Source organism: Doryrhamphus excisus, linkage group LG14 (assembly GCF_037039965.1).
Source record: "Doryrhamphus excisus strain RoL-2023G ecotype Guam linkage group LG14, RoL_Dexc_Guam_v1.1, whole genome shotgun sequence".
Lineage (NCBI taxonomy): Eukaryota > Metazoa > Chordata > Actinopteri > Syngnathiformes > Syngnathidae > Doryrhamphus > Doryrhamphus excisus.
In genome coordinates this window covers 11,149,367-11,164,828 of record NC_136370.1, presented here as the reverse complement: position 1 = coordinate 11,164,828, position 15,462 = coordinate 11,149,367, and the positions used below count along the sequence as shown (strand labels likewise).

Here is a 15,462-nt window from a genome sequence, read left to right as displayed (position 1 = left end):
AATCTCCACACTGAGAATTTTCTCTATTCACTTTTCTCACTTTGTATTCTGCCACAGCCATCCTGAATGCTTCCAGGGAAGTGGTCCGGAGCAAGAGGCTTACTCAGATCCTGGAGGTCGTGCTTGCATTTGGCAACTTTATGAACAAGGGCCAGAGAGGAAATGCGTTCGGGTTCAAGGTCTCCAGTCTCAATAAGATTGCTGACACCAAGTCAAGCATAGACAGGTGAGCAGATGCAGACTATGACTCGTGACCAAGACGTTGTGTTGTGTATACAGTTAGGTTTTTTTTAGCAACTTACTTCAATGTTGAGGACTATTTGATTTTATTTTACTTAAAAAAAACCTTAGGGCCATGATGCAGTTAAAGTGCGACATGCCATCCTTATAGGTTATCACATGGTTTGTCTGGTATCAGGCCAGGTATCATGCCCCCAAGTGTCAGTATCGACCTTCGGTCTCGGGCTGATACCGGTCACACGGGGGCATGATACTGGGCCTGATACCAGACAAACCATGTGATGATCTTATTATCACATACTATTTAATCATGAGCTTATTATCACGTACTATTTAATCAAAAAAACATTTTGTTTCCAGAAAATTTTTAGTTTATTACATGTATTATATCTAAATAATAATCACAATAATTGCAAAAATATTTCAACAATAATATTTTATCAACAGTCTTATCTTATCAATGTCTGACAATTAAAGTTCCATTAATCAAGTTTGGGTTTTTTGGTGACTGGAGAAGCACTAGGAATATTTATAGTGTGTGTTCACGCTCGTGCGCTGTTCTCTGATTGGTTGTTTCACGGGCACGATACCAGAGCAGCGTGCTCTGAGTGGACAGCTACGGTGGCTGATACTGGACATGGTTAAACTCTATATTTTATCAGTATCACTGCCCTGGGCTTTGACACAGTATCATTTCGGCCTTTTCCCGTATCATTCATGGCCGGTTTCTAGGGTACAGGGTCAATTAATACTGTAGTATGTGATAAGTATCTGTAGCATTTGTCTGAATGTGATCTGTGTGATCTCACAAAATCTAACCAGGCTTTCCTGCACTTTCTTGTCTCTATTTACATTCATAAGGGCAAATGCAGGTTTACTTGATTCTAAGTTTTGTCTTTCCGCCCCCTCATAATGTACCAGGAACATCACCATGTTGCACTACCTGATCATGATCTTTGAGAAGAACTACCCCGACACGCTACACATCCAGCTGGACCTCAGCAGCATCCCAGAGGCTGCAAAAGTCAAGTAAGTACCATCTTGTTTCAGCATATAGTTGAAATGAAACAAAATGTAACCTTATACATGCATGATTTTTAATGTTTTTCTGTTTGTTTTGTTTCTAGTTTGTCAGAATTAGAAAAAGAGGTGCACAGTATAAAAAGCGGACTGAAGGCTCTTGAGGCGGTGAGTTTGTGTTGTTTGCTTCCAGTGGTTCTTCTCATGCCTGTAATTATGTTCTTTGGGAAGGGCACACATTAACTACAAGGGGTGAGGTTTTTAATGCAAATACGGTTTCAGAGAAGCATACACCGTACATCTCCAGTAAGAGGTTTACGTACTCTCATCATGGCCTTCAATGTTTTCATTTTGGGCCCTTACAGTCACCTAAATCTTCTAGCAGGTTCCAGAATGTGTTTTAATTTCAGGAAGCCAAGCTCTGTTAACTTTTCATTGGGGTTCATGATTGACTACAGCTGATAGTTTCTCTTTGGCGACATAAAAGGATTTGTTTGACTGCACTCGGCTCTACCAATACTCTGAAAAGCAAAGTCCAAGGAATTCAGTGAGGGGAAAATGAGTGAAGTAGACATGTTGGGAAGCCATATCTAAACAACTACAGATTCCAAGATCAACAAACAATTGTACACAAGTACGTATTAATTGAATGTGTCATTACTTTGCTACATACTGTCACACCTTGATAAAAGGAAATTGGTTAGCATGTTGAAGAACAACCCAGGAATCTTTAAAACGGCAAGTGAACTCAACTGAAATTTGCATGTGACCACTTAGACAAGCCAAGATTTGTTGGTCAGACGAAACAAAGATTATGCTTTTTGACCATAATGACAAGATATAAGTTTGGAGGTGTCATGATGATGGTGGAAGCAACGGACAAAGCAAAGAGGAGGACTACCTCCAAAATTCTTCATCACCTCGAATGCAGCAAAACGGCTGAAACTTGGACACTTGTAGTGTTCCAACAAGACACTGAGCCCAAACACACATCAAAATCTGTTTTTGGAACGATTACAGCAGACTAAAAGTAAACTTCTGGAATGGTCTCAACTTAAACTAAATAGAGCATTTGTGGACTGTGCTTAAAAGCCATTCCGTGCCAGGAAACCAACCAGTTTAAATGAATTCTACCGGTTCTGCCAAGAAGAGTCGTCAAATATTCAGCCAGAGTGATCCCAAAAGATTGTTGATGACTACAGAAAGGGCCCATTCGAGGTGAAGCCTCCTAAGAGACATTTAAACAAGGAGCATATGGATATTTGAATCTGTATTCATCATCTTGACTTTGTGTAAATTCCAACTTGTGCATTCAGAATAATTGACGTTGTATATTCGACCCCAGAAAAAGAGTGGTTCAAGTAATGGCCCAAAATTGCCATTCATCCCCAGGATAAGTGAATGTAAACCTCTGACTGCAACTGTACACTTAACCACATTTACAATTAAGTAAATTGAATATGTAGCTTCTATGTGAAACATTTCCTGTTTTGTTTTTTTTGCACCAGGAGCTGCACTACCAGCAGCAGAGCAGAACGAGGGAACGTGGGGATAAGTTTGTGGCTGTAATTGGTGACTTCATCACCGTGGCGGGCTTCAGCTTCTCTGAACTGGAAGATCAGTTGAGCGAGGCCAAGGACAAGGTAACCACTGAAGCAAACAGCCGTACAGTAAAAGTGTCTCACGAGTCCATACGGGTGGCTTGAATATGAATCTTTAGGCAGATAAGAGAAAAGGAAGATGAAAGACTCAACTCTTAAGGGAGGAATGATAAAACTTGCTTTTGTCCAGTGTGGCGGGCGGGCGGGGGGGGGGCGCAGCATAGAAATATTAGTCTGGATTCTTGAGACACATGCTAACTCGCAAACTAGAGACCTAAACGGTAGCCTTCAAGTTATTTCCTTTAAACTTAAATAGCCAAAAACTTACCACTTCCACACGGATAGGGAGGATAACTATTAACAGTTATTTAACCTTTAACATGAACATTAATCAAACGTAATAATTTTTTCTGAGTACATGATACCATACAGCATCCATATCAAACTTGCGCGGGCCGCACTAACATTAAACTACCACATTTGGCCCGCGGGCCATGTGTTTGAGACCCCTGATTTAAAGTCTGCTGGCTGTCCTATTTGATATATTGTGGAACAAATTGGCAGATAATGGAAAAAATGCAGTGTTCTTCAATGCCCCATTCTACATCTTACGACTGACATCGGTGAGCAATTCTTATCAGTCTTATCAGTCATTTTCCATTATTAGCCCTCCCCAAATGTTGAAATGATCAGCTGTGTGTGATAGACAGGGAGGAGGAGCGGTCTAAGGCCCCTCAAGTAGTTTCCCCTTGCACTTTTTTATTTGTCTAGGGAGGATTTAGTGGGGAAACGAGCCTGTTGGGATGTTAGTGGGAAAGAAAATGGGGTAGTCGGACAGCAGTTACAGATGGAAAACAAAAGAACCTGTGTTCACTGGGCCAGACCCTCAACAGCCATAACCTGCGTTTGTGTATGTGTATGTGCGAATCTGAAGCAAAATTTGTCAAAGTTCCTCAACGCCTTGCACTACGAGGTGATGAAATAGTAGGTAATTCACCAGCGTCCCCAGGGGACACAAATTACAGTAATCCCTCTACAGTTAATGTTTTGAATTTCGCTGCTTTACTTTATCACTTCTTTTCAAAAATATATTCATAAATCATGTTTTTTTGTGTCAGTCTCTCCTGTAGTCAGCAGGGATAGGCTCCAGCATACCCCTAGTGAGGATAAGCGACATAGAAAATGGATGGATGCTGTTTTGTAGTTGAATATTGCCTACTGTATTATTATTATTATTCATTCTAATTTTCTACTGCTTATCCTCACAAGAGTCACAGGGGGTGCTGGAACCTATCCCAGCTGTCTTCGGGCGAGAGTTTTCGGGGTACACCCTGGACTGGTCGCCAGCCAATCACAGGGCACATATATACAAACAACCATTCACACTCACATTCATACCTATGGACAATTTGGAGTCACCAATTAACCTAGCATGTTTTTGGAATGTGGGAGGAAACCGGAGTACCCGGAGAAAACCCACAAGGAGAACATGCAAACTCCACACAGAGGGTGGAATTGAACTCGGGTCTCCTAGCTGTGAGGCCTGTATACTAACCACTCTCCCGCCTATTGAAAATGAAAATAAATATAAGGTATTTAGAGGATGCATTCAAAGACATGGAGATATGCAGTATTATACACTCGTTACCACACAACAGTAATATTACAGTATGACGAGATACGCAGTGCCACACCGCCAGCGTCAGACATCACTACATACATTACAAAGGATTACACTGGTCCAAGGTCATGAGGGTTACTGGGACGGGTTTCCAGAGGACACAAGGGATTTTCCCGCTCATCAAGAAGAGATTTGTATGGTTTAGCCTTAACATGTGCTCACTCTCACATACGTGTTCAGGGTCATCACTGACTCTGAAATTATACTGTATGTTTATTTCTCATCCATACATTCACTTTGTGCACAGCAGTGAGGAAAAAAAATGATATTTTCATACAAAGAGAATATGAATTATGAGCGTTAGTGCTAATTGGTACATACATACAAATGTCAGGCTGTTAGTATGAACATTACCAGTGTTAGTCATTAATCTGTGTAAGTGCTTCCAGGCGTTTATCATTCAAGCACGCAGATTAGTGTAAAGTATACATTGTATGTTTGAGTGTTGCTCACATCAGCCTTGAGTCTAAGTGCAGAATGATCTCTTTGAGGCTCGCTTAGGTCAGGGAATTATCACAGCAGGGCTTATTTATATGTTGATGTTAGTCTTGACATGGAGTTATGTGAGAATCTGATATACACAAAGCGGACTGGCACACTGAGTACAGTAATATTTCCATCCATGGACGGATCTGACCACAATCTGATAAGATTTAACTCCCATATATAATTTAGGCATCTGATTTGTTGCCAGATTAAATTATAGTGTTTCATGATTTGAAGTATTAGTAAAGCAAATTATAGCATTTAGTTCTATAATTAATGAAATTGTGTGTTTGTGGGTGTGTTCATGTCCTGATTAAGGACACACCCATGGAGAGCGGAGGAAACAGATTTGACCAGAAACTTAATTAGAGGAGTCGTATTGATGTTTCGGTTGCTATGGTGACCTGCCCATAATGACAGGATGGTTAGGAATCATTGGAAAACTTTGGTATATGATATCTCTAAGGCTACATGGAGTTCAGGAGTTTTCTGTATTATTTTTTAAAATATATTTTTACATCCTGTAAATGCTTACTTGTATGAAGTCATGTGAAGAGACTACATGGAGTTGTCTAGTGCTGCATGGACTGAAGAGAGACGTGTCTTCATCAAAAAAGAAAAATTAGACAATATGGCAACTTGTCACTGTCCACTTTTGACCTGTCACTTCATCAACAAACGATGGAATTCTATTCTAAAAAGAGGAAAAGCTTGTAAAATGCTGAACAAACCACATTAAGAGGTTTTTCAGTTAAAGGTCCAGGAGCAAGTAGACAATATGTGCTGCACTTTATGGACTTAAACCCCATATTTTCTTTCCCTGTGCCCTCCCTATTCCCATATTTGTTAAAACAAGATTATAGTCACATTTATACTTTTTTTATTTACAACATATTGCGCAACTGCAAGGTCTTGAGACACATGCTAACTCGCAAACTAGAGAGCTAGCGACCTAAACGGTAGCCTTCAAGTTATTTCCTTTAAACTTAAATAGCCAAAAACTTACCACTTCCACACGGATAGGGAGGATAACTATTAACAGTTATTTAACCTTTAACATGAACATTAATCAAACGTAATAATTTTTTCTGGGTACATGATACCATACAGCATCCATATCAAACTTGCGCGGGGCCGCACTAACATTAACATATTTGTTAATTTCTATGAAAAAAAAGTCCTTTCTCGCAAAATTTGGCAGTATGCATTCTGCCGCAGGTAGAAAGCCAGACTAGTTTAAGTGGAATCCTAGTCCTGGGCTTATGAAAACCGAGTTTTGTTTGACTGTACTTGCTTCTTTGTGCAGTTTGCCAAATCTCTAAAGCACTTTGGGGAAGAAGAAGGAAGAATGCAGCCGGATGAGTTCTTTGGGATTTTTGACACCTTCCTGGGATCGTTCAGCGAAGCTCGTCAAGACCTGGAAAACATGCAACGCCGCAAAGACGAGGAGGAGAGGAGGGCACGCATGGAGGCTATGGTAAGAGGCTAGTAGGGTCATTTGTCCAAGGTGTAGTTGTACAATAGTTTGACTGACATGTTCCTATAATTTTCCAGCTGAAGGAGCAGCGGGAACGGGAACGTCGGTCTAAGAAAAGCGGGGCCTCAGACGAGGTCGGAGGGGAATTTGATGACCTGGTGTCGGCCCTGCGTTCTGGCGAGGTTTTTGACAAAGACCTGAACAAATTCAAAAGGAACCGCAAGCGCTCCGTCAACCAGCTGGTGGAGGGAGGTGGGCGAGAACGCGCCGTCACCAAGGTCACCTACTAGGGCGGGAAAAAAAAACAGAAGACGCCTGCTCAGGTCAGCTCTTATGTGGACTATGTGTTTGGTGTGACCACACGTCATTTGTGCGACCTGTCACTCCTGGACGTTACGTGATCTCCTGATCTGGATGGACGCGGGGCAGGTGGGATGCTGGGCACAGACCACTGTGACACATCAGGCCATGACTTTTGACCACTGTGCTTCAGCTTCTCGCCATTTGTCACTCCGGTGTTCCTCACCGCTTCTTCCCGACAAAACCCTCAAGTTTGATGCTGGTGCTTTGTCACGGTCAGTCGCTCTGCACATATTGTATGAAAGCGAGGACGTGGATTGGAAATCCACATCTCCACATCTGGAAATGATATGGAAGATCTCCAAAAATGCAACCTAGGACGGATACAACCGGTGATCACGTGTCCTCCATGTCTTCTAATTGCAGCATTAAGGTGTCCACTTCCACAGCGTTGTTCTGGCATCGACCAGTGCCAAAACATGTGCATGAGCTCAACTGCAACGGGTTGTTTTTGAAGGTTTTCATGTCATTTTTGTTGGTGCTCTACTAGTTAATTTCTACACATTTTGCGCTTTACATTTTGTCTTGTTTGCACTGCAGCTTCTCTTGTCTTAGTGAATGCTCATAGGCCAGCCTACAAACGTGTAGCTGTGTGTGTTCTACACGTCTACAGGTCCACATGCCAACAAACATGATGAAGGAAATGACTTTTTTTCCATGTTTACACCTCTCCCTGCTCAGCTTTATTATGGCTAATCTACAGTGTTTATTACACTTACCTAAATTTAGCCATCAATCCAGTCTTTGACGCCATCGCCAAGACCAGCTTTACTTCCACTTAAACTGCAGTATCATCGGTATTTCAGTATTTCAGACGCTTGTTTGTATGTCAACACGTGTATTTCGTAGGCGCATCGGATGCTGCGACAACGTGGGTTGGTTAAAGGAAGCGGTGGTAGAGATATTTTAATATATGCATTTCTAAAAATCTTAGTACATGTGACTAATGCTGCAATGTCTTTATGTTAACACTAGAGGGCAACATGGTGCAGATTCCTTAAAAATGCAAGCATTTTCTACTCCCAACAATTCGTAAGAGCTGTAACTTGGCATCGAAAATATTTCATTTGGCTGCGATCTGATTTGCACAGCTTGTAATAAACAGATACCAGTACTGCAATACTGCTTCCTACACCTCCCTAAGCACTTGATTCAACAAGCACTTGGTGTTAATTCCTCGTATAGTTTAGCGATACGTTGATTGAAAACACCACTTGTAGATGTTTATATGATGACTCACACACGTATGTTGTGATGTTTGTCCGTCGTCGTACCACATACTCACCCGGAAGTGCCTCTCTGACCCTGAGTTCACACAAGTACCATTCCTCATTCTGCGTGGTGCTGCTAATGTATGTACAGTACTTGGTGGTGTTTCAAAATGGCTAATGAACATGGCGGTGTACATTTTCAGCTCTGTAGCCTGATTCCAGCCCACACTATGTTTCACTTTTGTGTCCTGAAAGGGGGGGAAGGGGTGTCCCACCCTTGTTTCATTCAGTTCTTGTTACTTCAAGCTTGCAAAATATGGCATCTTTAGGTTTGATGAACCTTAAAGTTGAGAAATGTTCCTAAAACGCCACCACTTTAACCAGCATTGTTTGTATATTTCTGCTGGTCTTTTTTTCCTAACCTCCTTTATCTCTCCAGTTAATCTGTTAGTAGCCTATATCAAAACGTTGGCACAACCTTTAATCCAGAGCTTTAACCCATATTTTAGGGCAACTATTTACTGAGGGGAGGGGTTTGCAGCATTGTCAGTATTATTATTATTATTATGTTTGTTTTGTTCCTTGTTTGGATGTTTTTTATTAGGCCATTGACTGGCTGATTTTGGAGTGTAACGATGGAAATTAAGAGAAATGAAATTAGTAGCTTTTTCAATGCACTTTTACTATGGGACATTTCCATTTGCAAACAATGTTTGGAGGTTTTAGACTTCTTTGAACTGAGAAGGGTGCAGCAAAATAGTGGTGTCAAATGTTAATTTAAAAAAAAAAAAAAAAAAAAAAGAGGAAAAGGGCAAGTGAGGATTGGGAATCCGGCTGGGCCGCTGGGGAAAAAAAAAAAAGATACTGAATGGAAGTGAGGGAATAGTGGGAAAGGACACTGACGTACATGTCTGTGTTAAAATGAGGGAATGTTGGGTTTTCTGTCCAAATGTGCACTTTGGCATCAACCTGCATGCCCGAAGAAGCGTGCACACAATGTGACGTAATACCTTTTACATAGGAAATTGCTTGCGGTATTAAAAACACGCTTGTTTCACATCACTTTGTACTGCTTAAAAAAATGTTGCACCCCTTTTTTGGAGCCTGCATCCTTATGAGGAGTCAGTATTTTTACAGTAGGGGAAAACAAAAAAAAAGTACCTTTCACAAAAACAGGTGTAAAAGTATTTTGTACACCATTTTTGATGTTTCAGATCAAATTAAAACACCAGTAAAATATTGAGGAATGTTGCATTTTCCTGTAAATTGTACCTCTATTTATTTGCCTTATTTAGTTTGATATATTTTGTATGTACACACAGCATTACAAAAAAGGATATATTAAAAATATGAATAATAAACTGTGGTCCGTGTACGGTGGATAGTTTTGACGCTTAATTTTTATAATTTTTTTGGTTTTGTATTTTTCTCACCCTGTGTCTTTGTAGGGTTATAATAAAATCTGGTCCCTTGCAATGATTTCTTTCTATAAAGAATCATTTGAAGGCACGAAAAAGTATGTTTCATTCATGTTACACTATTTTTTTAGGTTTTAGTGAATTACCTAATCTGTAAAAAGGCATCATAGATGTCATGGAAAGTAATATGTAGAATAGATTTTTTATATTTTACATGTACACATTGAAGCTGACAAGTGGAAACGGGTTGGCAGTTGTAATGACTGCTTACGTCCGCTAGATGGTACTATACTACAACAGGATACATTTAATACTGGTTTATTAGTTGTAATGACTGCTTACGTCCACTAAATGGTACTATACTACAACAGGATACATTTAATACTGGTTTATTAGTTGTAATGACTGCTTACGTCCACTAGATGGTACTATACTACAACAGGATACATTTAATACTGGTTTATTAGTTGACTTGGTCATCCAAATTATTCTCAAATGAAAAATTGTGTGATTTTTGCAAAAGGAAGTGACGCCAACTGACTCAAGGTCACCTGGTTGAACCCCAATAATGACATAATGGGCTCTATTGTTACATTTCCATTAATCTTCTATCAGAAATGTTTTAAAATACTCAACACTTTAATTCATTTGAAAATGTTTATTTTTAATTCCTCCTCAACAACCAAAAAACATTGAATTCCAATTTCTTGTGATGGAGATTCAAAAGAATCGAAATGACACCTTGATACGGTCAAGCCTCAATCGTCTTCGGCCTCCTCCTCGCCTTCCCCTTCATCCTCGGCGGTGGCGTCCTGGTACTGCTGGTACTCGGACACTAGATCATTCATGTTGCTCTCAGCTTCAGTGAACTCCATCTCATCCATGCCTTCACCTGTGTACCAGTGCAGGAACGCCTTGCGACGCAGCATGGCCGTAAACTGCTCGGAGATTCGCTTGAACATCTCCTGGATGGCCGTGGTGTTGCCGATGAAGGTGACGGACATCTTGAGGCCACGGGGTGGAATGTCACAAACGGCGGTCTTCACGTTGTTGGGGATCCATTCCACAAAGTAGCTGCTGTTCTTGTTCTGGACGTTGAGCATCTGCTCGTCCACTTCCTTCATGGACATGCGCCCACGGAACACTGTGGCCACGGTCAAGTAGCGGCCTTGACGTGGGTCGCACGCCGCCATCATGTTCTTGGCGTCGAACGCTTGTTGAGTGAGTTCGGGAACGGTTAGAGCTCGGTACTGCTGGCTCCCCCTGCTAGTCAGGGGCGCGAAACCTGGCATGAAGAAGTGCAAACGGGGGAAAGGCACCATGTTGACGGCCAGCTTACGGAGGTCAGCGTTGAGTTGGCCCGGGAAGCGCAGGCAGGTTGTGACGCCACTGATGGTGGAGGACACGAGGTGGTTCAGGTCTCCGTAGGTGGGCGTGGTCAGTTTCAGCGTGCGGAAACAGATGTCGTAGAGAGCTTCGTTGTCAATGCAGTAGGTTTCATCTGTGTTCTCAACAAGCTGGTGGATGGACAGGGTGGCGTTGTAGGGCTCCACCACCGTGTCCGATACCTGAAGAACACAAAACCTCTTTAGCTTTAAGTCTTCACACGCATGCTTTCGCTCACCTTGGGGGAAGGCACCACGCTGAACGTATTCATGATCCGATCGGGGTACTCCTCACGAATCTTGCTGATGAGCAGGGTTCCCATGCCCGACCCGGTTCCACCACCGAGAGCGTGCGTTAGCTGGTAGCCTTGCAGACAATCACAACTTTCCGACTCTTTGCGCACGACATCCAGCACTGAGTCGACCAACTCGGCTCCCTCGGTGTAATGACCCTTGGCCCAGTTGTTACCTGCACCGCTCTGACCTACACAGGAAGTTAAGCAATTTAACCACTCCGACCAAAACATATGACTAACACTTTCATTATTAACCCACCAAATACAAAATTGTCAGGTCGGAATATCTGCCCAAAAGCTCCGGATCTCACAGAGTCCATGGTGCCTGGTTCCAAGTCCACAAGAACAGCACGGGGTACATATTTACCTCCTTCGTGCACAAGAACGACAAATTTAAGCATCAGGAACGGAAAGGAAGCAGCAAAACATCAAGAAATGACAACCTGTGGCTTCATTGTAGTAAACGTTGATCCTGTCCAGCTGCAGGTCGCTGTCTCCATGGTACGTCCCAGTTGGGTCAATGCCATGCTCATCGCTAATCACTTCCCAGAACTGCAAACAAGATATAACAATAGCACTGTTCCAATGCAAACATATATATGTAAATATTTTATATTTATTTCCTTATTTATTTCACATCGAGTACAATCCCAAATGTAAGATAAGATTTAAGAATCTACATATACAGCGTTTGTTTGTTCATATAGTTAGTAATTTAGTAGGATTACCAAAATATTACCTATATAGTTTTAGTAGTTGGTTAGTGGGATGAAAAAAACACTAATTAGGGGCACTGGTAATGATTAACGACCATATTTCCATATTAATTTATTAAAACTGTAGGGTGACACTAAAGATTAAATTAATTATTTTATGATTTAATTGTTTCAATGAATGAATAAATGAAAGAATCTGCGCGTGCAACCTCATGAATAAATTTGACCTGCGACAACCACCCATTAAGTCTGTGGGCGGGACTAACGCAAATCTTGTCCAATGATTGCGTTGGTGTGAAGCACTGAAAGCTGAGAAAAAGTTCCAACTTTCAAGGGAGTTGGTGAGCGATATTTAAAACTTATATGTCGAAGCTGGATCTGATCTAACTAGATATTAGAGGAACAGAGGACTTTATTGGAGTTGTTAGAATTAGTTCCGCACTATGACCAATTTATAAAATGGAGTGTGGATGAAAATTTACCGGAAGTACCACGGTACTTACACGCCGCCAAGGTTCACGGACTACACGCACATTAAAGTCCTCAGTCTTTACTGCTACGTGCCGTGGGTAAGCATATCCCGCTTCCACATACTCTGCAAGCTTTAAAATATCTCACCAACTCCCGACAAAGTTGGATTGTTCTCCGCGGCCGACATGTTGAGAAACACTTCCGGGCTTCAGACCAACACAATCATTGGACTAGATACGTGTTAGTCCCGCCCACAGACTGATGGGTGGTTGTGACAATTTATTCATGAAGTTGGATACCACCAAAGTCAATAAATCCTTAATTAATTTAACCATTAATTAAATAAATTGTGAAATAAATAATAAAAAATAATTAAAAATCTTAATAAACAATTAAATCAATCTTGTAAAATATTTAAATATTAAACTCTTAATTCATGTACTTTTATGTATTTATTGATTGTATTAATCACCCATTAAATTATTTTAATATTTGATTTTTTTCAACATATATTTATCAATTACTGACACATTCAATTATTTAACTATTTTTTATTTCATCGTTTAATTACACCTGTCATTTATTATTTCAACATGTAAAAACATTTAAATATTAAACTCTTAATTCATGTATTTTTATGTATTTATTGATTTAATTAATCACCCATTTAATTATTTAAATATTTGATTTTTTCAACATACATTTATTAATTACTGACACATTCAGTTATTTAAATATTTTTTTATTTCATTGTTTAATTACACCTGTCATTTATTATTTCAACATGCATTTATTAATTGAATTAATTAATGAGGCATTTAATGAATGATTTACCAAATGGGACAAAATGAAATAAATCCCATTTGGACCTCCATACGAAGGAGGAGTCGAATATACTGTATAGCCCGTCAAATGTGCAAAACTACAGCAATCGATTCGAGTCGAATGCCAGTTAAAGTAAATGATTTAAATGATACTGTGTTTTAAATATAGTCGTGATTTACAGTTAGTGTTAGTTCATTATCTATGGTGGGGACACCAGCTTTGCAATGCCTGCACAATGCTGCCACCCAGTGGACAGTAGGGGAATTAGTTATTTACATGTCTTGTATGTATCCACAGACAAGTGTTCGAACACATGAAAATATAAAATAAATTTTATGACTCACTTTGGCCCCAATCTGGTTCCCACACTGGCCGGCTTGGAGGTGCACGATTTCTCTCATTGTGGACGCACAAGTTGTAAAAAAGCGGAGTCAAATACTAACGTTGAAGTTATAGACTTCTTTCCTCCTTTTTTCTCCAGTCTTTCTTGCAGTGTTTTCATGTACTGGCAGCTGTCTTTGCACGCCGAGTCGTGCCTCTAAAGTACACACACATCCCCCTCTGTCACATAGGTGCATGGTCACCGGACGCTGACACATAGAAGCGTGCACGCAGGTGACGCCTGCACGTCGACTTCCGAATTACCTTGACTCATGATGACTCACGGTGACCAATGCGACACATCATCCTGATACATAATTTACATTTGCATATGCAATGTGACGTCAAAAAACACAACGGCACGTCTTTGGACTCTCGTTAAACTGTGCAGCACTTGTCAAAAATACTGGCCTTAATCAGAACAGTTGCAATTATAATATTACACCTCATAAAACCAATCACAAATGTATGGATGTGAAAAATGCATGTATTATTGTATGTGAAAAATGGCCGCTTTCAATAAATGAACCACAAAAACTTCATGTGAGCTCTTTGACCAGTTTTGTCTGAATTAAACTTCAAACCTTTTGCACAATGCTGTAATTTATTGACATGCATATTATATATTAAAATGAAAAAAATCCCAGTGGATGGTGCTTTGATATGCAGTAATAAAGAAGGCACTTGAACATCAAAACCGTCACACCCACAACAGGAACTTTCTATGGCTAGTATAGTACACTTAAATATTGATACTATACATACAGTAGTACACTTAAATATTGATACTATACATACAGTAGTACACTTAAATGTTGATACTATACATACAGTAGTACTCTTGAATATTGATACCATACATACAGTAGTACACTTAAATGTTGACACTATACACACAGTAGTACTCTTGAATATTGATACTATCCATACAGTAGTACACTTAAATGTTGATACTATACATACAGTGGTACACTTGAATATTGATACTATGAATACAATTGGACACTTAAATGTTGATACACATACAGTAGTACTCTTGAATATTGCTACTATCCATACAGTAGTACACTTAAATATTGATACCATACATACAACTTAAATATCGATACTATACATACAGTAGTACACTTGAATATTGATACTATGAATACAGTAGTAAACTTAAATATCGATACTATACATACAGTAGTACACTTGAATATTGATACTATGAATACAATTGGACACTTAAATGTTGGTACACATACAGTAGTACTCTTGAATATTGATACTATCCATACAGTTGTACATTTAAATGTTGATACTATACATACAGTAGTATACTTAAATGTTGATTCTATACATACAGTAGTACACTTGAATATTGATACCATACATACAGTAGTACACTTAAATGTTGATACTATACATACAGTAGTACTCTTGAATATTGATACTATCCATATAATAGTACACTTAAATGTTGATACTATACATACAGTAGTACACTTGAATATTGATACTATGAATACAGTAGTACACTTAAATATTGATACTATCCATACAGTAGTACACTTGAATATTGATACTATACATACAGTAGTACACTTGAATATTGATACTATACATACAGTAGTATACTTGAATATTGATACCATCCATACAGTAGTGATGTTGATACTACAATCAACAAATGATGATGCTGTACCCCGCCTCTCCCCCAAAGTCATTCTATATGAGTGGCCTGATAATATCCAGATGCCGTCTCAGCATCCTTGTGCTAATAACTACCTGGCCGTCCTTGAAGAAGCCCAAGATGGCCACCCACAGGTATTGCTGAGCGTGCACTTCACTCCTCCATGTGGACAATGAAGTAAATGAAGGGCAATGGCGGAAGCAGCAAATAATCAAAGGT

General features: G+C 39.9%; 2 protein-coding genes across 7 annotated transcripts in view; one reads left to right on the top strand and one right to left on the bottom strand.

Moving 5' to 3' along the window:
- The window catches only part of daam2 (dishevelled associated activator of morphogenesis 2), a 74,085-nt gene extending 65,113 nt beyond the window's left edge, over positions 1-8,972 (top strand). For both annotated transcript variants that reach the window (XM_058091419.2, XM_058091422.2), the window contains 6 exons: positions 58-226; positions 1,162-1,269; positions 1,368-1,428; positions 2,769-2,903; positions 6,335-6,505; positions 6,583-8,972. In XM_058091419.2, the coding sequence (XP_057947402.2) occupies positions 58-226; positions 1,162-1,269; positions 1,368-1,428; positions 2,769-2,903; positions 6,335-6,505; positions 6,583-6,795 (857 nt within the window). In that variant the 3' untranslated portion in view covers positions 6,796-8,972. The remainder of the gene's footprint in view (positions 1-57; positions 227-1,161; positions 1,270-1,367; positions 1,429-2,768; positions 2,904-6,334; positions 6,506-6,582) is intronic.
- Positions 8,973-10,147: 1,175 nt separating this feature from the next.
- Positions 10,148-13,710, bottom strand: LOC131140743 (tubulin beta-4B chain-like). 5 transcript variants are annotated; one of them, XM_058091424.2, is made up of 5 exons: positions 13,532-13,710; positions 11,619-11,727; positions 11,435-11,545; positions 11,119-11,363; positions 10,148-11,062 (listed from the first exon to the last, which is right to left on the bottom strand). In XM_058091424.2, exons 1-5 carry the CDS (start codon positions 13,586-13,588, stop codon positions 10,253-10,255), a joined length of 1,332 nt encoding a protein of 443 aa, XP_057947407.1. In that variant the 5' UTR covers positions 13,589-13,710; the 3' UTR covers positions 10,148-10,252. The 5 variants fall into 5 exon arrangements, with proteins under 5 accessions (XP_057947407.1, XP_057947408.1, XP_078652031.1 ...); XM_058091425.2 differs by having other exon boundaries at positions 11,619-11,752; positions 13,532-13,654; XM_078795905.1 differs by lacking the exon at positions 13,532-13,710 and adding an exon at positions 12,510-12,555.
- Positions 13,711-15,462: the final 1,752 nt, after the last annotated feature.

What these genes read in the sequence shown, in the direction of transcription:
- LOC131140743 (XM_058091424.2), bottom strand. Translation starts at nt 13,588, where the DNA reads ATGAGAGAAATCGTGCACCTCCAAGCCGGCCAGTGTGGGAACCAGATT. An exon ending in GGAACCAGATTGGGGCCAAA is followed by an intron (nt 11,728 to 13,531) that starts GTGAGTCATAAA and finishes TCTTGTTTGCAG; the next exon opens with TTCTGGGAAGTGATTAGCGA. An exon ending in TTACTACAATGAAGCCACAG is followed by an intron (nt 11,546 to 11,618) that starts GTTGTCATTTCT and finishes TTGTGCACGAAG; the next exon opens with GAGGTAAATATGTACCCCGT.